Raw genomic sequence first — 26,118 nt, forward strand, 5'->3', positions numbered from 1 at the left:
CCACAGATAATGGCACACTTATCTTCATTGATGATGCAACTGCTGATGGCAGGAACAAAATTAATTTTGAGGTGCATAAAAACATCTCAAGTTCAAGCAAATATCCCCAAACTCATTGGACAGCACTTCATCATACAGCAAGACAATGATCCAAAACATACTGCTAAAGCAACAAAGTTTTTCAAAGTTGAAAACTGGAAAATTCTTGAATGGCCAAGTCAGTCACCCAATCTAAAGCCAATTGAGCATGCATTCTATATGTTGAAGAGAAACCTTAAGGGGACAAGCCTCTGAAACAAGCAGGAGCTGAAGATGGTTGCAGTAAAGGCCTGGCAGAGAAGATATTCAGCACCAGGTGATGTCTATGAATCAGACTTCAAGAAGTTATTGCATGCAAGGATATACAACAAAATTCTAAACACGACTACCTTAATATACATACCATTGTTATGTCGCAAAAATTATGGTGCCCTGAAATGACAGGACTATGCATAAGAAATGCTGGAATTTCTATGTGGTCAAACCAAAATGTATACAAATAACCTTGAATAAAATTTGGAATATGCACTTTAATCACATGAATTATTTGATTACAAATTTAAAACTGTGAAGCACAGGATCAAATAAACGAAAAAAAGTATCTTTGTCCCAAACATTAGGAGAGTACTGCATCTCTTGGGTCTTCAAGGAGATTCTTCATTGTGAAATTAATTAAATTCTGGAAGCAACTATTAACATTCATGGTCAAAGCTGCAAAGTCCAGAGCATTTTTATCAAAATAAATAACAATATTATCATGCTGTTAGCTGATGTATTGAATGGAAATTGTGATTTATCACCAATGTTGTCTCGTTACTAAGTAACTCGACAGTCCTAAATATAGCAGCATTTTTTTCTCCAGCAAGATGTGCTGAGGGAAAGAGCTGCATGAAAACAGCACAAAATTAATTTTGTCTTCTCCAGACATAATTCATGGTAAATTATCCAATTTCATGAAAAATCAGAAAGAGAAGTGGGAATAGACCCCAAGCTTATACAAGGCTGTTCAGTAATTCAATAAAATCAATGCTGGTTCTCTGTCAGTCCCGTCTCTACAGAGCAATTATTTTAGAGTCAGCATTTTTTAATCATTAAAACATTACTTTGAATTTTGGGTTCATTGTTCACTATATTTAACAAACAAGTTGTTGACAACACTGATTACTCAAACACACCACTTTTTCAGGTGAGGTGCAATACCGCCATGCACACAATGTTGCACTGTTCACAGCGCTGGAACAAACTCACATACCTTCAGAGCCTTTGAAAACATCTATACTTACTGGGGTCATTCATGAGGGATTTCTTGGAGTCCACCCGTCCTGTTCGCCCCACCAGCCCTATATTACCATTTGTTTGTAAAAGATTATTTCTGATTGAAGAGAACTTAGCAGTCGGTACTGAAGGCAATGTTATGTCAAAGGGTTTGTTGTAAAATGTTTTGCCACTGACACCCACACCGCCTTCAGCTTGGGTCGGAGAACTTGCACGTATAGGTGGCCGTGGCTGTGGTACAGAATCCAGAGCTTGCTTTGGTCTTCTTGTTGCATCCTTGGGTATCGGCTTCCTACAATTTTCACATTTTGTATGGTCTTCACTTTTTTTACCACAATTATTACATAAACTGAAGAATTCACTGAGTGACTGCCCCTAAAATTTGAGGGGGGGGGTGGGGGGTAAGAAAAAAAAGATCAGGGTTTAAAAAAAAATTCACAACAGAATATGCAATACCTGTTTTACAAAGGTGAGATGCATTCCCAGAAAGATCACACATCATCAACATCCACAAGGTTGCACATGGGGCAAGAAAGGAGTTGAAAAACATTATGTTGGTTTATTTTTCACATAAATTTCATGAGCTCGAATTTTATTCTGTATCTCAAGCTTTTTAGTAGTGATTTGCGAATTCTGAAAGCAAGAATTTCCATCACCCAAATGGTCTTAGCACGAGGTTGTTTGTACTTCTCTCTCAACCAATGACTGACACCAGAATTTATCAAGTTAATGGAATTGAAAAGTATTCTATAAATCCAAAACCTTTGAATCTTTACACAAAACAGAAAATACTGCCAATAATAAATAGGTCAGCCAGTCTCTGAGGGAAACATCAAGTAAACTTTCTGTGTGATGACCCTTCATCAGCAATGATCCACAATGAACACTTTAGATATAGGAATAGAGATATTTTTGGGTTCTAGGTGACAGATGAGGACCCCTACCACTCACACGCAGCATATTTCAGCAATTCTGTAGGGAAAGAGATACACGAGTATCAAAAGCCACTTTCAGGTGGCCACAATACCCAACTATAAAGCAGCCTATTGTACTCCTATGCAGCTGTCGGGTGGCCACCTGAAAGTGAAGAACCCGGCCAGGAGGTTTACCTACCTAACCCTTCTCCTGTAGGTATAATATCCTGAATCCCCTGTTGCACCTGAAAGCAGCTTAAGCAAAGCTGCTAGCAGCCTTCAGGTGCCTAGCAGCGGCAGGCTGTTGACAGTCAGCTGGAGACCCACTGACAGCCACCCTCCCCACTACTGACACCTTCCCTCCCTGCTGCCTGACAGTCTCCCAGTGGGAGACTACGGGGCTGGGGCGGCTGGCATGGGACTACGAACCTTACGCGCACACACAAAATCCCGCTAAATTTAAAAGGTGAGAGCTTTCGATAAGTCAGGATTCTCAGGGATGGCTGTCCCAGCCCCACACTCCCCTGCTGGCCACCCCAGCCCCGCACTCCTGCCTGGACTCAGGAGCCAGTGTTTGCTCTCCCAGCTTCAGACCTTTCAGGTGGCAGAACACCTCCTTCAGCGCTGCCACTCAACGTCCCTTCGCAGACACTTGCAGCCTGCTCCGGGGTCACATTCTCCAGGCGATTTCACCTGAAAGCGGCTAAAGCCAGAACCATCAGGCTGAGAAATTGCTTTTTCCCCAGGGGGAGTATGACTGCTGAACTACTAATGAATTGCTCATACAAACTCTCCATGACTCAACTATTTAATTAGCAATAATAATTGATGTATTTTAATATTTGTAGACAAATACTGGGCAGATGTCTGCATGTGCATTTGCTGTGTTTTGCACCAAGGACCAGAGAACGCCATTTCATCAGGTTGAACTTGAAAGAGTAAGGAAGGGCTATTTCAGCAGACCCCAGGTTACAACAGATTTCTATCCCTGAGAACAGCTCCCAAGTCAGAAATAAAACTGTATGGGAGAGGATTACAGAACATTTGTGATGGGAGAGTTGCCTCAATGAGCCAGTATGCGACTTTTCTCAGTACTCCCAAGCTCTGCTCAATCTAGCTTCTCTGTCGTAGCCTGGAGTGGGTGGGGGAAATGGGATAAACCTTGCCAAAATGCCTATTCACCCCTCACAGAGCCAGCACATCCAACCCTATCCACTTTCTTGGTCTCCTAAACACTCATTCAGTTCTTCACACCTGCATAAGGTAATGGTCAAAATCTGGATGTCCTAAGAAATTATGGTGTAAAGAAAAATGAAGGACAGTGACAGAGGGCCAATAAAAGAAAGAAACCACAAGTTCAAGGGAGATGCAAGTAGCATCAGCAGAACATTTCCTGAAGCTACAGAATTAAGTTGCAAAATACTGCGATTTTGTGTTAATTGCGTTTAATTTCTCTGTCCAAAGATCTTGCCTTAGTGCTTTCCACTTTATTTCAAACTTCTTCAGTTTTGTGACTTTGCTTTGTACCTTCCATAATCTGGGAATATATTAGCCCAGAATGTCCTGGGAAGAGGCAATTCATACTTACCAACTAAACCGGAAAGGAGTAAAACATGAAAGTCTGCAGATGCTGTGATTGGAGCAATAACACAAAAATGCAGATGGAAGTCAGCAAGTCCTGCAATGTCCATAGGAAATAAAGATCTATTACCAGAATTTCAGGCCTGAGCTCTTCTTCAAGAAATGAGCAAAATGCAGGCAGGTGCCTGAATCAGATCTGAATTAAGGGATCAAGTGTAACATATCCAAGTTTGCTAATGACAAAGCATGCAATATGCTCTGTGAGGAGGAAGCAGATATACTTCAGGGAGATACATAAAAGTTAAATGAATGAGCAAGAAATGAAAGATAGTATAATATATAGAAAAATGCAAGATCATTCCTATTGAAAGAAAAAACCTTTTAAAAATTATGAGATTGAAAAGGCTTTGGTGTCCTTGGATACAATTTACTGCAAATCAACAAATAAAGTAAGCAATTATAAAGGCAAATGATACATTGGCCTTTGTTGAAAGAAGGTTTGAATACTAGAGGTGGCTTTCCCAAATTATATAATGCCAAAATGGGACTGTATCAAAATATTGTGTAAACTCCTGGTCTATTTCAAGAAGGATATATCTGCATTGCAGGAAGAGAGATTAAATAAATGGGGCTTATACTCAGTTTGGAATAATGAGACAGGAATGATTCAGAACTGCTGTTTCCCTCTGCTAGACTATCAGGAACCAGGGAATCACAGACTCAAAATAAGAGGTCAGCTATTTAAACAAGGAGAGATAAATGAATCTTTGGAATTCATACCCAACAGACATTTGGAGGCTCAGTCAAACAGTGATTGATATATTTGTAGACATTAGAGAAAGTGATGTGGATTTAGTTCAAGGAAGCAGCACAGAGGCAGATCAATCGTAATATTGATGAACAATGGGGAAGGCATGAGGAACCAAATTCCTACTCACAACAGATGGTAGAATCTGGAGCAATAAACAATCTGCTGGAGGAACTCAGCCAGGAACATCAGTGGGAGAAAAAGAATGGTTAATGTTTTGGGTTGGAATCCTTCATTAAATTTGATCAAGTTCAGTGGGAAGTGAAGACTTTGTTATTGAGGGTTGTTTCCAAGCAAGATTAGAAACCTAGCTAGCAAACATATAATATGCTGGAATTGAAGTGTCACCTGGTCACTTTTTGTCCCTGAGGGCAAACATAGGGTTAAAGGATCTATTTGCATCTATAAACAGACTGAACACTTTAGTTCAACACAGGCACATCTCAACTTTTTGAAAATTTCAACCAGAATTCCACTCCATTTCTCTGAAGCACCAACTATGCTAATCAGAATTATTTATTTTTTTCAGCTCAGCGAGATTTTTTGCATATCTAAGGTTTAATGTGGAAGCTGTGGACTTGCCAAATATATTGTTGAATTAATTGTATTAAACTGAAATCACTTTAATTGTTAAAAATGACATCATTTTACAAATTATCCCCCCCCCCAAAATATCCTTAAAATCCTGCAATTTATTTGATGAATTTCTAATGGCATGCTAAGACATAACTTTTACTTAGCTATTCATGCAAGGTACGAAACCAATTTTATGTTCATGAATTGCAATCTTTCCATGAATATTCACGACAAACGATATCTCAACTTGTACTTTTGTCATTCATATAAATTTTTATCTTTCATTACAGGTAGACCAATACTTACAAGGGGGTTCGGTTCTGTAACTCACATCGTAAATTGAAATTATCCCAAGTTGGGGTCTACCTATACAGGTAGCTGCCTGAGCCACTCTTGCCAAGAGGCCAACGACCCCGCTCCAGCCGGGAGGCTCCCAGCAGGAGTGGGGACGTCAGCCTTCCGAGATGGTGCCTGGTAACTGGGGCAGCGGCATCATTTCACAACCTGCTTTGTGATTTGGAATGCACGTGCAGATCACTGTCACTCTCTCTCCCTCTTCAATCTCTTTCTCCTTCCCAGCAATGCATTCCAAATCACCTTTTTAAAAAAAAACAGCATTGGGACCAACAAAGCACGTTTCCTTGATGTCACTACAAGAGGAGCACTGAAACGATGACTTTGGGGGAGTGGTAGTGGTGGGAATCAATCTGTATGCTCTGATTGGACAGAAGCATTTCCTTCAGAGAAGGAAAAACAACCACGTTGATACAGGTAAACCCCAACTTAGCTTTATTCAAAACGGATTATGATCATTGTAACTTTGAAATATCGCTAGTCGGAACATCGTAAGTCAGGGTCTACCTGTCGTCCTTTGCACTTTAAAAAGTAAATTAAAAATGCTTCCTGATCTTCAGACCAAGAGAATTCTTCAATGTGATTTGCTTGATGGAATCACAGCTGGAGACCGCAGGAATCCATTTAACTGTCGTTTGAGTGCAAAGATTTTGGTACAGGGAAAACTCTTGTCATAGATTAATGGGGTCTTTTGTAGGAGGAAGCAATGACCACAACTTTCAGATCAAGGTTTTCTCAGATTTTGAGCAGTACTGGATATTTTGCCATGTTACAAATATTAGATAACTGCAAGTCTATGGATGGCCATTAGTTGCCGAATGGTGTAACTGAGGAGCTTTACATCTGCTGCACTTCACACAAATTTCCTGCCATTCCCAGAACTTAGTGGCACTTGACATCAATTAAATCCAAAAACCATCTTTGTCCTGTCAATAACAGAAGACTTCACTGTTACCCCACAATGCCCCAATGATTTTTTTGATCTATAATAACCAGCCTTTACAAAGCTAAAAAGAAACTACTGACTACCCACCTCAGTAGGTGTTGCATTTTGTGCAGCAGAGTTTATCGATTCAGGCAACACTGGCACGGAGTTATCTTTTGCTTGCTTTGACAAAATACGCCTCTGAATATTTGATAAGGAATGCATTTGCTCTTCTAATTCATCTATCAAAAATAAAATAATGACTGTTTTGTTAAAGAATCAGGACACTGGCAACACACAAAAAACATAACGGAACCTGCAGTATGAAACAATACATCTTGATCAGTTTGAAAACCACTGGTTCAAAGGACCCAACAATTTGATTTATAGCCAATGAATGGCTTAACCAGAAAGTGAATGGATTTTTATGTAAGCCAGAAAAACAATTGGCCATCCCACAAACAACTAATTATCTACCAGTTAAATGTAGTTATGTGACAATGACACAGGTGGACAAACTCAAAAATCTAAACATAGCCACAGACCATGCTCAAACCACTTAAAGACTCACCTCCTGCATCAGGTTCCATTAAAATAATATTGTCCATTGGAACCCTTTGAACATCAACTGGGTATTCTTTTCTGAAAGCATACAATTGATTTTAGATTGGAAACTAGAATTACAATAAACAACTAACATGATTTTCAGCTATAGCATGTAGAAAGAAGCATTAAATGACAAAGCTATTCATAGGCAAAAGAAAAAATTGCAAATTGTAAATGGATGTCAAAACAGTCAAATTAATACTCATCCACTTTGGGACAACAAAATAGCAAACAAATTGACTTTATAAATGGTAAAAATCCAAAAATAGAGCAGCAGAGCAGAATAAAAAGACCACAGCTGCAAGTTAATACATTAGATGGTCAGGATCCAAGTCGAAAAATACAGTAAAATCCTTAGTATTCAAGCAACCGGCAAAAAAAAGGAAAGAAATACATAATTAAAATGAAGAAGAACAAATAAAAATTCAAAAATTGTAAACATAATTGTTCTCCAAAGCAACATACAACCCCTTGGCGAAGATGGAAGCAAACATTCAGCCAGTGGAGTGCCTTGGTCGTGCTCTGATCTCAGCAGCTGTTTGAATAAACTTTCAATGAAGTGCTGTCTGAATAAAATGGCTTTGTCCAAGTTCAAGAGTTGGCCAATGCTGCTTTCCGCTGGGGCAACTCTCCCAAAGTGTCTCCTATCCCTGCCTAGTAAGAGCGTTTATCATTATTTAGTGTATTAGTAAAGCTTTATCTGTAAACTTGAGGGAGGGTGGGTTAATTATGACAGGAGTACAATTGGAGTACAATTAGTGTAGCGGTTAGCGCAATGCTGTTACAGTGACAGGAACCAAGGTTCGATTTAAATTTTGTAAGTTATGGTTATTATCTGATTACAATTAAGGACTATACTATTGATTTTTTTTTTCAAATTATTTTAAACTGTTCTTTGTCTTTTAAACTGTTTATTCTTAATGTAGATGTATTAGTTAGGCATTGAAAGAGTGCATCTCAGACAACCGGAGAATTCACATGTATGGCATTTGCAATCCGCATAAGTGTCAGATACCAGGGATTTTACTGTAATTAAAAGGTGAGTGAATTGAATAGTGGTTTTCATGGTTAAAGAACCGTAACACAAGAAAAACTAAATTTTCCTTTGCAAAATGAGTATTTACACCAAAACTGAAATACGAGTAAGCCTGGACATCACACCTTCAGGGAACTAGTGGCTTCAGAGGCAGTGCCCTGCAGATTGACCAGAATAAACTCTGGATTCCAATGGTTAAATTACAAGACTGTTCTCTGGAATATTGATGTAAAGGGTGATAGGACTTGGTTAAAATTTTCACAAATTTAAATGGGATTGATAAGAAAGAGAAATTATTTCTGTTGACTGGATGTCTATAACCATTGGACAAAGCATTCAGCAGTAAAGCGAAGGGAGACTTCTTTGAAGAAAATGGTGGGAAAAGATTGTAACAATTCCACAAATAGCAATTGATGTCAGTATATTTATTTATTTGAATCAGAGTTTAATAGATTTTTGTGAACAGGATCAGAAGTAATACAAAGATGAGGTATAGCAGGTATATGGAACATGTTATTGCATTTTCTCCCATGTTGAGAAACATGGGAGAAATGCCAGAACCAAATCAAACTCATGAGACGGGTGGAGGGAGTAATAGCAAACATATATAAAAAAATAAATTCTGTTAGAATCTACTTTATTTCTGCAAATAATAAAGATTGATTTTGTAAGAGATTGCATTGAATGGTGGTGGGGTGGGGTGCGGGGAGGGGGGAGTCCCCCATCCACATGATCTCCCAGAATTTTTGTCCGAAGAGGACGTGCAATATCACGGAGGACCCCTTCCACTCTACACACAGCATCTTTCAGCTACTCCCATCACAGAAGAGATACACCACCAGGCTGAGGAATAAATAGCTTTTTCCCACAGGCAGTAAGAATGTTCAACAACCAAAGGAACTGCTCACACAAACCATCTGAGACTCTCATATTCATGAAACTATTTATTTACTTATTTGCATAGATGAAATATTTATCCTGCATAAGTATTATTTCTCTGTGGGTTATGTCTCATTATGTGTCTGTACTTGTACAATCAGATGACAATATACTTGACGAATATGAAATTCACTTCAAAGTAATTATAGGAAGTGCAATGTTCTGTTTTAATGAAGAATAAAAATTGAATAATATGCAAGAATTGATGAATAATTAGCACTAACGTGTAAATTTAGCTCAACAAAATAAAATTATAAAAACATGTGAAATCTGCATTAGCAACTTCTTTCTTCTTTGGCTTGGCTTCGCGGACGAAGATTTATGGAGGGGGTAAAAGTCCACGTCAGCTGCAGGCTCAATTGTGGCTGACATGTCCGATGCGGGACAGGCAGACACGGTTGCAGCGGTTGCAGGGAAAAATTGGTTGGTTGGGGTTGAGTGTTGGGTTTTTCCTCCTTTGTCTTTTGTCAGTGAGGTGGGCTCTGCGGTCTTCTTCAAAGGAGGTTGCTGCCCGCTGAACTGTGAGGCGCCAAGATGCACGGTTTGAGGCGATATCAGCCGACTGGCGGTGGTCAATGTGGCAGGCACCAAGAGATTTCTTTAGGCAGTCCTTGTACCTTTTCTTTGGTGCACCTCTGTCACGGTGGCCAGTGGAGAGCTCGCCATATAACATGATCTTGGGAAGGCGATGGTCCTCCATTCTAGAGACGTGACCCACCCAGCGCAGCTGGATCTTCAGCAGCGTGGACTCGATGCTGTCGGCCTCTGCCATCTCGAGTACTTCGATGTTAGGGATGAAGTCGCTCCAATGAATTTTGAGGATGGAGCGGAGACAACGCTGGTGGAAGCGTTCTAGGAGCCGTAGGTGATGCCGGTAGAGGACTCATGATTCGGAGCCGAACAGGAGTGTGGGTATGACAACGGCTCTGTATACGCTAATCTTTGTGAGGTTTTTCAGTTGGTTGTTTTTCCAGACTCTTTTGTGTAGTCTTCCAAAGGCGCTATTTGCCTTGGAGAGTCTGTTGTCTATCTCGTTGTCGATCCTTGCATCTGATGAAATGGTGCAGCCGAGATAGGTAAACTGGTTGACCGTTTTGAGTTTTGGGTGCCCAATGGAGATGTGGGGGGGCTGGTAGTCATGGTGGGGAGCTGGCTGATGGAGGACCTCAGTTTTCTTCAGGCTGACTTCCAGGCCAAACATTTTGGCAGTTTCCGCAAAACAGGACGTCAAGCGCTGAAGACCTGGCTCTGAATGGGCAACTAAAGCGACATCGTCTGCAAAGAGTAGTTCACGGACAAGTTTCTCTTGTGTTTTGGTGTGAGCTTGCAGGTGCCTCAGATTGAAGAGACTGCCATCCGTGCGGTACCGGATGTAAACAGCATCTTCATTGTTGAGGTCTTTCATGGCTTGGTTCAGCATCATGCTGAAGAAGATTGAAAAGAGGGTTGGTGCGAGAATGCAGCCTTGCTTCACGCCATTGTTAATGGAGAAGGGTTCAGAGAGCTCATTGCTGTATCTGACCCGACCTTGTTGGTTTTCGTGCAGTTGGATAATCATGTTGAGGAACTTTGGGGGGCATCCGATGCGCTCTAGTATTTGCCAAAGCCCTTTCCTGTTCACGGTGTCGAAGGCTTTGGTGAGGTCAACAAAGGTGATGTAGAGTCCTTTGTTTTGTTCTCTGCACTTTTCTTGGAGCTGTCTGAGGGCAAAGACCATGTCAGTAGTTCCTCTGTTTGCGCGAAAGCCGCACTGTGATTCTGGGAGAATATTCTTGGCGACACTAGGTATTATTCTATTTAGGAGAATCCTAGCGAAGATTTTGCCTGCAATGGAGAGCAGCGTGATTCCCCTGTAGTTTGAGCAGTCTGATTTCTCGCCTTTGTTTTTGTACAGGGTGATGATGATGGCATCACGAAGGTCCTGAGGCAGTTTTCCTTGGTCCCAACAAAGCTTGAAAAACTCATGCAGTTTGACTTGCAGAGTTTTGCCGCCAGCCTTCCAGACCTCTGGGGGGGGATTCCATCCATACCTGCTGCTTTGCCACTTTTTAGTTGTTCAATTGCCTTATATGTCTCATCCTGGGTGAGGACCTCATCCAGCTCTAGCCTTAGGGGCTGTTGAGGGAGCTGGAGTAGGGCGGAATCTTGGACTGAGCGGTTGGCACTGAATAGAGCCTGGAAGTGTTCTGACCATCGGTTGAGGATGGAGATCTTGTTGCTGAGGAGGACTTTGCCGTCTGAGCTGCGCAGCGGGCTTTGGACTTGGGGTAGAAACCCCTGAAGTTGCCAATGTCCGCGCTGAGTTGGGTTCACTTGGCGAGGCTAGTCCACCACTCATTTTGGATCTCCCGGAGTTTGCGCTGAAGATGGCTGCATGCGCGACGGAAGACTTGTTTCTTCTCTGGACAGGACGGCTTTGTAAGGTGAGCCTGGTGGGCAGCTCGCTTCTTTGCCAGCAGCTCCTGGATTTCCTGGCTGTTATCGTCGAACCAGTCCTTGTTTTTCCTGGAGGAGAAGCCCAGTACCTCTTCAGTGGATTACAGTATGGTAGTCTTCAGCTGATCCCAGAGGGTTTCAGGGGACGAGTCCGTGAGGCAGATTGCATCGTCGAGCTTTGCTTTGAGGTTTGCCTGGAAGTTTCCTCTCACTTCGTCTGACTGCAGGTTTCCAACATTGAACCTCTTTCTAGGGACTCTACTGTTCCTGGGGTTTGGCTTGAAGTGAAGGTTGACATTCCACGCTGGGCATGACCCTGGTGTGGAGCACATCTTGTTTGTCTCTTTCTCTCACCAGGACGTAGTTCAGGAGGTGCCAGTGTTTGGATCGGGGATGCATCCAGGTAGTCTTCAGGCTGTCCCTCTGCTGAAAAAGGGTGTTTGTAATGACAAGCCGCTGTTCTGCGCAGAGCTCCAACAGGAGGCGCCCACTGTCGTTGCACTTGCCGACACCATGCTTGCCCAGGATTCCTGGCCAGGTTTCTGAGTCTTTGCCGACGCGAGCGTTGAAGTCGCCAAGGATGACAACCTTGTCGGCCGTAGGGGTGTGTTGAATGAGGTTGCGCAGGTCAGTGTAGAACTTGTCCTTTTCTGCTGGTTCTGCCTGGAGGGTTGGAGCATAGACACTGATGAGGGTGATGCGACGCTTGTTTTGAAGGGGGAGTCGCATGGACATGATCCGGTCCGAGTGGCCTGTCGGGAGGTTTTCGAGTTTGGAGGCAATGGAGTTCTTGACCATGAAGCCTACACCAGATAGGCGTCGTTCATCCAAAGGCTTGCCAGACCAGTAGAGTGTGTAGCCCGCACCACGTTCTTGGAGGCTGCCTACATCTGCCAGGCGGACTTCACTGAGAGCGGCTATGTCGATGTCAAGTCTGAGGAGTTCATGTGCAATGAGGGCAGACCGACGTTCAGGTCAGTGGCTGTCAGCCTTGTCTAGCATGGTTCTGATGTTCCAGCATGCTAGCTTGAGTTTGTGAGCATCTTTTGAGGGAGAGGACGTGGAGGGGTAGGATTTGGACCTGTCCTCGGGCCTGCACAAAGGAGCTTTTAGGTGGAGTGCAGTGTGCGCAGTATTGGCCCCACCCTTTACACCCATGGTTCGTGTGCCGTGGCCAAGCAAGCTGGGACGTGGCAGCGAGGTCCTTAGGTCATAGGTTTTATATTGGAGTGGCCTTCCCCTATGCAGTTTTCTTACCTGGGCTGGAGGGGCCTGCCTCCCCTCCTAGGTCGGCCCATACTGCCCGGACTGGGGCCGCTGCCTCCAACTCTCTGCCCGGACCACGGCCTCCGTCTGCCTCACTCGACCGAGGCCGGGGCCTCCCCTTGCTCCTGCCCGGATTGGGGCTGCCGCCGCCTACCCTCTGCCCGGACCGGGGCCGGGGCCGCCGCTGCTCTCCCTGTGCCCAGACCGGGGCCACCGCCTCCAACTTTCTGCCCGGACAGAGGCCTCCGCCTGCCTCACTTGACCGAGGCCGGGCCCGCCGCCGCCTACCCTCTGCCCGGACCGGGGCCGGGGCCGCCGCTGCTTTCCCTGTGCCCGGACCAGAGCCGCCGCCTCCAACTTTCTGCCCGGACCGGGGCCTCCGCCTGCCTCACTCGACCGAGGCCGGGGCCGCCGTCTCCCCCTTGCTCCTGCCCGGTTCGGGGCTGCCGCCGCCTACCCTGTGCCCGGACCAGGGCCGGGGCCGCCGCTGCTTTCCCTGTGCCCGGACCAGGGCCGCCGCCTCCAACTTTCTGCCCGGACCGGGGCCTCCGCCTGCCTCTCTCGACCGAGTAAAATCTCCACAATCAAGATTTTCACGTCAAGTTTTCCAAACCAGAAAGTTGATACACTGAGGAACAAGACGAGTTAGTCACATCTTTCTGCATTTAGTGGGAGCACAATGGAAACTTCTCTATTAAACTAAGTGCACCGAATCTCAAGACAAAATTGGCACTAGCTAAATCCAAACTGAGCTCATATTTAAATACACAAAATTGCTGGAGAAAGTCAGCAAGACGCACACCATCCACAGGAGGCAAAGATATACAATCAACATTTTGGCCCGGCAACCTGAGCAAAAAGCAGGCAGGCACCTGAATAAAAAAAGTAGGGGAAGGAGGGTTAGCAAAACCAAGTAACAGATCATGGACTTGAGAAGGGGGAAATCAGGAGAACACATCGAGTGGAAAGGGTTAAGAACTTCAAATTCCTGGATGTCTCAACAAACTGAAGATCTATCCTGGGGCCTCCATGTTAATGCAATCATGAAAAAGACTTGCTATACTTCATGAGGAGTTAGGGGAGATTTCCTCTGTCACCAAAGACTTGCAAATTTCTACAGGTGTGCTGTGGAAAGCATTTTGACTAGTTGCATCTCTGTCTGGTTTGGAGGTTCCAATGCACAGAATAGGAAAAGACTAGAGAGAGTTGTGAACTCGCCAGCGTCATCATGGGCATCAGCCTTCATTAATTACATCTATAAGAGGCAATATCTCAGAAATGTAGTCTCCGCCCTTAAGGGCCCTCACCACCGAAGCCACTGCTACCATCAGGAAGAAGGTACTGGAGCCTGAAGACGAACACTGAATGGTGCCAAAACCTCAGCCTTCAGATTTCTGATTGAACAATGAACCACAGTCACTCCCTTACTTCCTCTTCTTTTGCACTAATTTACAGTAAAAAACTGCAGGATCTGGCACTTATGGGGGCTGGAAGATGCCAGACGTGTATTTGCTGGTTGTTTGATTGGGTGTGTTGTGGTTGGTGAATTGACTACTCGGGGGCGCCAATTTTAAACTTTTGCATTTTTTTACTGATTTATTTTCCAAATTTTTTTGCTGGTTGCTTGAGGCTGCTGGGTTCTTCAACTCTGGATAACGTGGAATTTACTGTAGTTATTTTTAGGTGATGCCATTTATAGCAGTTTTGCACCTGTACAGCTGCTGCAAAACAATGAATTTTGTGACACATGCTCATGACAGTAAATTTTGATTATTAAAAAAGGGCAGAAGCATAGGGCCAACAGCCAAGAGGCTAAAAGTGAACATGGATTGGTGGGTAGAAAAGAAAAGCTGAGAATTGATAGGGGGAGGGGTAACTCTGTGAAAGCAGAGCTGGAAGAAAGGAGACAGATAGAAAAAGAGAGATAGACAAGGGGTGACATCTGGTTGGAGCAATAACTTGGCAGAATGCGAAGGTATTATTCCTCCATTTTGTGGGTGCTTTAGTTGGGCAGTGCATGAGATCATGGATAGACATATCAGCATGGGAATGGGATGGGGAATTGAAATGGGTTGCCACTAGGGGATCCCTGCTATTATAGTGGATAGAGGGAAGGTGCTCAACAAAGCCATGTCCAGTCTCTCCAATGTAGAGGAGGCCACAATGGAAGCACTGGATGCAATTAATGACCCCTGCAGATTCACAAGTGAAGTGCTGCTTCATTTGGGACTGTTTAGGGCCCTGAATGGTCGTGAGGGAGGAGTGCAGCATTTTCTGCAGTTACAGGGGTATCTACCAAGAGGCGATTAGAGGGAAGGGATAAGTGGACAAGGAGTCACGGAGGAAGCAATCCCTGCTGAAGGCAGAAAGGAGAGGAAGGTGTATCTGGTTGTGCAATAAGAATGGCAAAATAATGGAAGCTTCATGGTCTGTGGAATTGTTGCTATAATTCCACATCATTTGATCACTGTACAAGGGCCTGAATATTTTTGAGAAAAATCAAAGAGCAATTCATCCAATTTGTGTATTGGACTGAAAATGTTCCAAGGAATTCATAGCCACTGTTTCACAATCAGCTGGAATTTACCATAAAATACCAATTTAAGATTAAATTGAAGCTGACAATTCGATGCAAGAATCTACATAATTCTCAGAACAAGTTTTGCTGCAACGATCTGAATGCAGGTACACAATCATTTATCTGGACATCTAAAATCCGGAAAGCTCCAAAAACCGACATTTTTTTCCTGGTGCTGGTACAGCAGAGGGAGAGAGAGACAGCAGCGCGACTAGGTTGGGTGGGGGAGGGGGGGGGAAGAGAGACTGCAGCGTGACTTGGGTGGGGGGGGGAGAGAGACAGCAGTGCAACTCGGGCGGGCGGGGGAGAGAGAAGGCAGCGCGACTTGGGTGGGCGGTGGGGGGGAGACGGCAGCGCAACTGGAAGGGGGTGGATACGGCAACACAATTCGGGTGGGCTTAAATCTGGGGCAATGGGCTTTTGTTCTGAAATCCAAAAAAATCCAAAATTCGGAACACTGTCCCCCAATGGTTCCGGATAAAGGATTGTGAACCTGTATTAAATGTTCCAGTGACGTGAATTGGTTTGGTTTGAACATCTCCATTGCCATGTTGTAAAATTCTTACAACATGTCAATGGAGATGTTCAAACCAAACCAATTCTGTACCATTACAGACTCTAGGTTCAAATTGGTTATCCAGTTTGTCAGTATGACAGTGAGGTTAAAGTGAGATATTATCAGAAGCATAAGGGAATGGCGATGAAGAGGTGATGAGCTTCCTCCATCAATTATTAGTTGTAGAATTAAAACAAGCAGATTCTACACCAATGAGAAAGTTTACCATGCAATAATAATTTAGTGAACAAAGGATTGTTATGGCCATGGAGAAAATAGAAAAAATCTTATCCTGAAGAAACAAGATCAGTAGAAAGCAAGCACAATTTCATGTCTTGACCAAAAACGTTACACAGTTCCAAGAAACTGACAAACACTCAAAGCTTCAAAAGCAAATTTTTGAATCCTTGAAATGCTAATTCCAGCTGCTGTGCATGCACTTCAGTGACACTTACCCCTTATCAGGTAAGCCAAGATTGCTTTAAAAGATTAAAGGAAATAAGAAATAGGTAATAATCTCACATTAATGCTTTTTGAATGACATGAAAAATTAGAATATTACCATTTTCTCTTTGAAATAGTTTTTAAACCATTTTATTATTGTACAAGACAAGGTTCCATAAAGTCAGATCTCAAAAGATTCCAGCTCCACTAAACAAGATCTAACTTGTGTATTAGACTGGTATAAAATTTGAACAATACTGGAACTAAAATCTTTATTTGACAAAATGTTCAATTGATTAGCATTGCCCCTCACCCCAGTTCATCCATTGTGGGTGGGAATATTAGAGTTTAAGCTGTGATATCAATTGCCCACACCTTTAGAATACCAAATAGATGGTACCTCTTAAACGTATTCTCCTGCTGAGCATGAAAGCATCAACACCTTCACTTTAGGATGACGATCAAATTAAAAATGATTGCAATTCAACATTTTGCCTACTCTCCAGTAGCCCAAGCCATGTGTTGATATTTACTAGGTTTAACAATATTACATACAAATGCAATTTTCAACTTCTGCAGAAAAATTCTCTTGCACTCAAAACAACAGATAATGTATAATTATTAGTATTTAATCATTCTGTTTAAGTTTACAACAAAAAAATACAGTAGATCTTAGATAAGGACATATAAAATGACCTTGTTGTCTTGAAAATAGTCATCACAGTATGATTTAATTTCTCACAAAAATGATGGGTGCAATAGTATGATTTAAAACCATACCTAAACATGAGAGACAACAGGATGATGGAAGTGAGGATCTACAATGGGAACACAAGTCATGGGATGGGATAGCTGAAGAACAATGGAAGATTTTCAAAGATTTTTGACAGTGCCCAATGAAAATGTATTTTAGTTCAAGGATTCTAAGGGTGGGGAGAGCCAGCCTTGGATAATTAAGGAAATAAAGGAAGACATCAAACTAAAAGGTGCAGCATAAAAGACATCCCTAAGGATCTATGAAGTTAGGGCAATGTATTAGCATGGACCTAAGATTGGTTAATCAATAGAAGGCAAAGAGTTGGAATGAATGGATATTTCTCTGGTGGTGAGCAGAGCGCCACAGGGATTGGTTCTAGGTCTGCAACTATTCACAATATACATTGGTGATTTGTAAGAGGACATGAGTGTAGCAATTCATTTAGCTGATGACATAAAATTGAGTAGAAAAGCAAACTGTGCAGAGGATGTGGAGAGTCTGGAGTGAGATGTAGGCAAGGGTGTAGCAGATGCCGTATAATGTTGATAAATATGAGGATATCCACTTTGGAAGGAAAAAAAAATATCAAACTATTATGACATGGGGAAAGATTGCAGCATACTGTTTTGTAGAGGTACTTGGGAGAACCTGTGCAAGACTCACAAAGTGTTGGTTTGCTGGTGCAACAGGTAATCAAGATAACAAATGGAACATTGTCTTTCATTGTTGGAGGGATTGAATTTAAGAATGGGAGAGGGGTATGCTACAACTGTATAGGGCACTGGTGAGGCTGCAACTGGAGTACAGAGTACAGTTCCAATCTCCTTACTTGTGAAAGGATCTACTGGCTTTGTAGGCAGTTCAGAGGATGTTCACCAGATTGATTCTGGAGATGAGAGAATCATCTAAGAGGAGAGATTGAGACACCTTGGACTGTACTTGAAGGAATTCAGAAGAATAAGATATATCATAGAAAGACGGTGAAACAATAAGGAATAAGGGAGCTAAAAGTGATAGGAGAATAAGAACGAATGCACCAAGAACCAAGGTGGAGGGAGAAAGGAGGTATGGCATCAAGGTATTGTGTATGAATGCAAGGAATGTAAGGAATAAAATGGATGAGCTTGAGGCGCAAATGGCAATGGGAGGTTATGACATTGTCGGAATAACGGAGACATGGCTGCGGGAAGGGCAGGATTGGGAAATAACTGTTCCAGGGTACACTTCCTTTAGAAAGGACAGAAAGTTAAGAAGAGGAGGTGGGGTAACTCTGTTGGTAAGAAATGAGATTCAGGCGTTTGAAAGGAAGGACATTGAAACAGGTGAGGTAGAGTCTGTTTGGATTGAATTAAGAAATTGCAAGGGCAAGAGGAATATAATGGGGGTCATTTACAGGCCTCCGAAAAGTAGCTCAGATATCGGTAGTAGTATAAATCAGGAATTAAGAGTGGCATGTCAAAGTGGTAGCAATACAGTAGTTATGGGGGACTTCAACATGAAGGTGGACTGGGATAATCAGACGGGGGCAGGAACACAAGAGAGCGAGTTTATAGAATGTCTACGAGATACTTTCTTGGAACAGCTAGTGGAGGAACCTACCAGGGGGAAGTCGATTCTGGACTGGGTGCTGTGCAGCGACGCAGACTTAATAAGTGACCTTGATGTAGGGGAGCCATTAGGGAATAGTGACCATGGTATGGTTACTTTTAAGCTGCAATTAGAAAGGGAAATGGAAAGGAAGTCGGAAGCATCTGTACTTCAGTTAAATAAAGGGAATTTTGCAGCTATGAGGGAGGAGCTATCCAAAATAAAATGGGAAGATACACTAGCTGGGAGGACAACTGGGGAAAAATGGCAGGTTTTTATGGACATTTTTCACAGGATTCAGGACAAATTTATTCCAAAGTGGAGGAAAGGCTCTAGGAGATGCAAATGGCAGCCCTGGCTAACTAAGGAAATCAAGTGCATTATCAAGTCCAAAGGGAGTAATTATAAGATAGCGAAGCGGAGTGGGAAATTAGAGGATTGGGAAACCTTCAAAGAACATCACAGGGTAACTAAGAAAGCCATAAGAGACGGGAAAATGAAGTACGAGAGGAAATTAGCAGATAATATTGCGGAGGATAGCAAAAGCTATTTTAAGTATGTGAAGAGGAAGAAATTGGTTCGGTATAAAATTGGCCCTTTGAAAATGGGCAAGGGTGAAATTATTACCGGAAACAAGGAGATGGCAGAGGAATTTAACAAATACTTTGCAACTGTCTTCACCAAGGAGGATATAGGTTATAGTCAGTTAGGGGGTAGTGGTCATGCGGTACCAAGAGACTTGGGGAACTTTACTGGGGAGGTAGGGGATCTAATGGATATCCGGATCCAGAAGCAGGAGGTTATGAGTAAATTGTTGGGACTGAGGGCTGATAAATCCCCAGGGCCTGATGGGCTGCATCCTAGGGTGCTTAAAGAGGTGGCTATGGAAATTGTGGAGGCACTGGTCGACATTTTCCAAAGTTCCATAGATTCCAGGGAGGTCCCTGAGGATTGGAGAGTGGCTGATGTGGTGCCGCTTTTTAAGAAAGGAGGGAGGGAGAAAACGGGAAATTATAGACCGGTTAGCCTGACATCAGTGGTGGGGAAGATATTGGAGTCCATCATAAAAGGAGAAATAGCAGAACACTTAGTCAGTAATAATAGTATAAGGGCTAGTCAGCATGGATTCCTTAAGGGTAAGTCATGCTTGACTAACCTTCCGGAATTTTTCGAGGATGTGACAAAGAAGGTGGACTCGGGAGAGCCAGTGGATGTGGTGTATTTGGACTTCCAGAAGGCCTTTGATAAGGTACCGCACGGGAGTCTAGTGGGCAAGATCAGGGAGCATGGTATTGGAGGTAAGGTGCTGACATGGATAGAAAATTGGTTAAGAGATAGGAAACAAAGGGTTGGAGTAAATGGGTCTTTTTCAGAATGGCAGGATGTGACGAGTGGAGTGCCTCAGGGATCGGTGTTGGGTCCTCAGTTGTTTGTAATTTATGTTAATGATTTGGATGAGGGGATTATAAATAACATGAGCAAATTTGCAGATGACACTAAACTGGGTGGCGGTGTGGAGTGTGAGGAGGATGTAAGGAAAATGCAGAGGGACTTGGACAGGCTGGAGGAGTGGGCGGCTAAATGGAAGATGAATTTCAATGTGAACAAATGTGAGGTTATTCATTTTGGGGGAAGTAATAGGAAAGCTGAGTATTATTTAAATGGAGACAAGCTAGGGAGTGGGGAAGTGCAAATGGATCTGGGTGTACTTGTTCACCGGTCACTGAAGGCTAGCATGCAGGTTCAGAAAGCTGTGAAGAAGGCAAATGGAATGTTGGCTTTCATAAAGAGGGGATTGGAGTATAGGAACAGAGACGCCCTTCTGCAGTTATACAGGGCCCTGGTGAGACCCCACCTGGAGTATTGCGTCCAGTTCTGGTCTCCAAACTTGAGGAAGGACATACTAGCTATAGAGGGTGTGCAGCGCAGATTTACAAGGTTAGTTCCAGGGATGGCAGGGTTGTCATATGCAGCAAGGCTAGAAAAACTGGACTTGTATCCATTGGAGTTTAGAAGGATGAAGGGAGACATGATTGAGGTATACAAAATCATCAGGGGGATAGACAAGGTGAAGTCTGATTACTTGTTCCCAATGATGGGGGAGACGAGGACTAGAGGGCATAGTTTAAGAATACAGGGTAGGCCCTTTAGGACGGAGATGAGAAAGCATTTTTTTACCCAGAGAAGTGTGAATCTGTGGAATGCTCTGCCACAGAGGGTGGTAGAGGCGGATTCGCGACTATGTTCAAAAGAGAGTTAGATAAGACTCTTGTGGGTAACGGAGTTAAGGGTTATGGGGATAAGGCTGGAAAGGGGTACTGATGGTAATGATCAGCCATGATCTAAAATGGCTGTGCTGGCCTGACGGGCCAAATGGCCTACTCCAGCTCTTATTGTCTATTGTCTAAAAGGGATAGATATGAAAGAGGCATGAAATTTATTTCCACTAGTAGATGAGAGTAATATGGGGAACACTACCTCAAAATTCAGGGGTGTACAGTTAGAACGAGATCAGAGGAACTGCTCCTCTCCCCCCCCACCCCCAACCCCACCCCCCACCCCCAACCCCACCCCCCACCCCAAGTAGTGAATCTGTGGAATTCTCCACCCAAGGAAGCAATAGAGGCTCCATCATTAAATATATTTAAGACTGAGTTAGATAAATCTTTGCAATATGGGAGAATGACAGGTTGGGGGGGGGGAGGGGGAGGCAGATAAATGAAGCTGAGTCCATGGCCAGAGCAGTCAAGATCTTATTGAAAGGTGGAGCAGGCTCAACAGGCTAGATGGCCGACTCCTGCTCCCATTTCTTATGTTCGGTTATGAATATAGCAACATGTTATTATGTTGTTGGAAAGGCATGGCCCAAGAGAGAAATGCTTGCTTGTGTTGAATAATGGAAAGTAAAAGCTGATGAACAGCGGAATGAATAAATTGGGAGGTTAATAAGGTCAGTCGATATAAATTTAACAAGGCTCTACATTGCAAACCAATCAGAAATAAATTGATGTTGTAAGATCAAAGAGATAGTGGCAAAAGTTGATTGAGAAAGAAAACATCAAGGTTGATTATTTTTCGGTCAAAAAGTTGTTCGCAGTATGGTTCTTTGTGGCTTAAAAGCTGCTTGCTTTTCCAAGTTTTCATGATGTTGAGTGGGCCGAGTGATTAATATTGGGGAATATAGCCAAAGACTATAGAGTGAGTGTATGTACACAAGTTTGTGAAGGTAGCAAGGTTGAAAAGGCAATATTAAAGGCAAACAGCCAACTTTTCTTTATTAGCTGAGTGACATACAACACAACTGGGGTATCCTAATAGTTCTGATAACTTCATCAAAAGGATGATAGGGCTAGAGGGTCGTAAACTTAGCCAGCACCAACATGGGCATTCGTCATCCCTCCATTAATAATATATTTAAGAGACAGTGCCTCAAGAAAGCAACTTCCATCAAGGACCTTCACCACCCCGGTCACTTTCTTATTGCTTACATCAGGGAGGAGATTCAGGAGCCTGAAGACCAGACTCAACATTACATAAACAGCTTTTCCCTCTGCCATCAGATTTTGAAACAAACAATGAACCCATGGACACAACCTCACTTTTTCCTCTTTTTTGCACTAATTTTTAAAAATCTTGTATTTACAGGATTGTAACTTTGCACTTCGTTTTGCACCATATTGCTGCTGCAAAACAACAAATTTCTTGACACATATTCGTGACAATAAACCCAATTCTGATTCTGGTAGAGCAGCAGAGAGGCGATTTATTAGAATATTTTCAGGTATAGGTGGAGGAGAGGCTGAGGTTTATTTTTCTAGCGAAAGAATATTAAAATAGATGTCATAAATAAATACAAAGGATGCCCCTAAATAAAGGCATCACTCTGACAAAAAATAAACGACAAGATGGTCAGAGGAAAGTCAAGCAGCAGAGTTCAGAGCAGCCACTATTATCACCAAAGGCCCTAGGAGAAGGGGAGGGCGGGGGGGGGGGGGGGGGATGTCACATTTAAGGGTGGTCAAAGGAGGGTTGAATGGCTGGTCTAAGGACCAGATGACTTTGTTCCTTGGCAGAGTTTGAATTACTGATTCAAAACTAGTTTTAAATCAGTAATTGTGAATATTTATTATCCAGCTCTTCTATTTGTTGTTACTTGTTAAGTTCAGATTATCTATACCATTGAAGTCTTTTTTTTAAATAAAGAACTTGGTCAGCTGCAGCAAGCACAAATTTGGTGCATATATACATTTACAATGTTTATGATAATACACTAGCTAAAAGTTAAGGGTTATGGGGATAAGGCTGGAAAGGGGTACTGATGGTAATGATCAGCCATGATCTAAAATGGCGGTGCTGGCCCGACGGGCCAAATGGCCTACTCCAGCTCCTATTGTCTATTGTCCATAAAACCAAAAATATGCTAATATTGAAAATGTAAATATCTAATTTTCCCCAAGACTTGATAGTTACAGCAACTTTTCAGGTCAGACATATAAAGCATCAAAACAGTCACAATGAACACACAGCTTAAAGAGCAGAGCTTACCTTTGGGCTGCTGTTTTCATGTTAGATTGTGCATTGGCATGCTGAAAGCGTCTTCCACGAACAACTATCCCTGGACCTGAGGAGCTACTAATTACAAAGCATTTGCTTCGATTGTTATCGATCTCCTTGTCCAACCCATGTGATGAGGATACAGTTGACATACTTTCACTGCAAGTAAGAAATTACCATCTCAGTACTCTGCATATAAAATATGCATACTTATGATCAGCTGAAAATAGCAACAACCTAACTTTGGAACAGGGTAGCAGTGTAATTAGTGGGATGAAATGCGTGCATCGCACAAAGCTGGAACACAGCAGGAAAGATGACTTGGCCTACTTGGCCCCAATTACATCTAAAGAAACTCGAAATCATGAGAAGCCTTCACAATTGAAGAACAGAAATGCAAATGGGTGCCAAACAAAATCTATTCATATTTACAGCAATCAATATATTTCCCACATTTTAACCTTGATGGAAGATGAAGTTACAAAAATTTTTTTCTGACTTTAATTACACCTTTGAAGGATTCCCACCTTCGTCATCTCACAATTACTGAGCATTTTGCATTCTTTAGGTCTGTAACTACACATCCTCCTGTGCACCTGAATAAGCAGTGACCTCAACTCACTAAACTTTCAATACAGCATTAAATCAACAATGCTTCAGTTCACAGCTTCATGTTTTTTTCAAGCATCGAGAACATTAATGCAATAAGCAAATGAAAAAGACATTTGCCCACAAGCTGGTTCTTCACTATCTGAAGTAGAATAAGGGCTTTAGAAGTACTGGAAGTACTTTATAAGATATTTTTATTAATGTAAGTATTATTTTATATGCAATCAAAATGTAGCATACACAAGAAGCTTCAAGACTTTGTTTTCCTGTCATTTGAACAAGTATCCAAATTGCATAGAAAAACTTACACTTCACAAAAAACAGAAATTGTTTTTGGTGACAGTAAGGTAAATTGCAGATGCCAGAAAGCAACACGAGAACACATCCTTTCTTGCAGAGTTGTGGTTTGAAGAACACAATAGGAATGCAGAGCAAAGATGATTCATTAGTAACTTGCTTAAATACAAGGCATTTGATAAAGATTAAAAAGGGAACAATTACAGGCCTCAAAAGGGACAAGAGAAGGGAAACAGGAGTGAAACACAATAGGCTACAGATGCTGTGAGTGTAGTAAAAACATCAAAATGCTGAAGAACTCAGCTGGCCATTTCAGCATCCATAGGAGACAGACACAAATATATTAACAACATTTGGGGCCTGAGCCTTTCAAGAAAAAAAATCAAAATAGGAAGAAGTAGGATATATCAGAGGACTCAGAATTCAAACAATGAGGGAAGAATCCAGACCAACAAAAGGTGTTAATTGGATGTGACAAGGGATTAGGTAGAATTTGTCAGATCTGTGCAAAAGGAGACAGGGGCTGCAGAGACCACAGTTGTGGGGGGGGGTTAACAAAGCCAGACAAGTCGATATTAATGTCATCTGTTTGGAGTGTGCCCAATTTACAAGTGGTCTCAGTCTGGCAGTAAGTGAGACCATAGACAGACATGGCGGCAAGGGAATACGATGGAGAACTGAAATGGGTGGCCTCTGGGAGAACCACGCTATTGCGGCATATAGAGCTGAGGTGCTCAACAAAGAGAATCTCCGACATCTGTATGCAGTAGATAACCCTTGCAGATTAACAAGTGAAATGTTGCTTCACTTGAGACCAGAATGGTGGTGAGCGAGGCATGTGGGCACAAATGGAGCATTTTGTGTGATCACAGGGGTAGGTCCCAAGGGGATGACTGGAGGGGAGGGAGGAGTGGACAAGGGAGTCACAGAGGGAGCGGTCCCTGCAGAAGTCATAGAGGGAAATAGGTGTCAGTGGTGGAATCATGTAGTAGATGTCAGAAATGGCAAAAGATGATGTGTTGGATGCGGAGGCCTACGAATTGGTAGGTGAGAACAAGAGGTATCCTGTCCTGTTGTGTGTGAGGGCAGATGTGCAGGGGAGGGCTGAGTTGATGGTGGTAAAGGGAAAGCCACATTGTTTGAAGGAGGATGACACCTCTGATAATCTCGCATGGAAGTCTTCATCCTGGGTGTAGATGCGATAGAGACAGAGGAATTGAGAGAGAAGTGTAGTTGAGGTAGCTTTGGGAGTTGGTGGCTGTATAGAAAATCTCTGTCGAGAGTTTGTCTCCTGAAATGGAGACAGAGAGATCGAGGAAAGGGAGAGAACTGTTAGAGATAAACCAAGTGAATTTGAGGTGGGTGGGGGGGGGTGGGGAGTGGAAGTTGACAGCAAAGTGGATGAAGTCAATGAGCTCAACTTGGAAACACAAGGCAGCACCAAAGTGGCTATCGATGTTGCAGAGGAAGAATTGGGGAGCTTGTAGCATAGCTTGCTCCACGTAGCCAACCAAAAGGTAAGCATAGCTTGGGCCCATGTGGGTACCCATAGCTACCCCTTTAACCTGGATAAAGTGTGAATAGCCAAAGGAGAAATTACTGAGGATGAGGACAAGTTCTGCCAGCCAGAAGAGGGTGGTGGTAGAGGGAAACTGGTTGGTTCGATTGTCCAGAATGAAACTAAAGGATTTGAGGCCTTCAGTTTTGGGAATGTCGGATATCCCTATACATGCACACTGGAAGATCACTTTGTTGAGCACCTCAGCTCTGTCTGCTGCAATAGCATGAATCTCCCAGTAGTCATCCATTTCAATTCTCCATCCCATTCCCTTGCCAACAGGTTTGTTCATGGTCTCACTTACTCTCAGACTGAGGCCACCCATAAATTGGAGGAACAACACATCTTCCAACTGGGCACCCTCCAAATAACATTAATATCTATTTATCTGACTTTTGTTTAACCCCACCGCCCCGCCCCCCC

General features: G+C 42.9%; 1 protein-coding gene across 10 annotated transcripts in view; it reads right to left on the reverse strand.

Annotated features, from left to right (window-relative positions):
- The window catches only part of senp6a (SUMO specific peptidase 6a), a 194,197-nt gene that overhangs the window by 70,246 nt on the left and 97,833 nt on the right, over positions 1 to 26,118 (reverse strand). For all 10 annotated transcript variants that reach the window (XM_069932103.1, XM_069932104.1, XM_069932102.1 and 7 more), the window contains 4 exons: positions 23,223 to 23,390; positions 7,044 to 7,114; positions 6,581 to 6,714; positions 1,323 to 1,689 (listed from right to left, as the gene is read on the reverse strand). In XM_069932103.1, coding sequence (XP_069788204.1) covers positions 1,323 to 1,689; positions 6,581 to 6,714; positions 7,044 to 7,114; positions 23,223 to 23,390 — 740 coding nt within the window. The remainder of the gene's footprint in view (positions 1 to 1,322; positions 1,690 to 6,580; positions 6,715 to 7,043; positions 7,115 to 23,222; positions 23,391 to 26,118) is intronic.

The sequence above is a fragment of the Narcine bancroftii genome, chromosome 4 (genome assembly GCF_036971445.1).
Source record: "Narcine bancroftii isolate sNarBan1 chromosome 4, sNarBan1.hap1, whole genome shotgun sequence".
Taxonomy (NCBI): Eukaryota; Metazoa; Chordata; class Chondrichthyes; order Torpediniformes; family Narcinidae; genus Narcine; species Narcine bancroftii.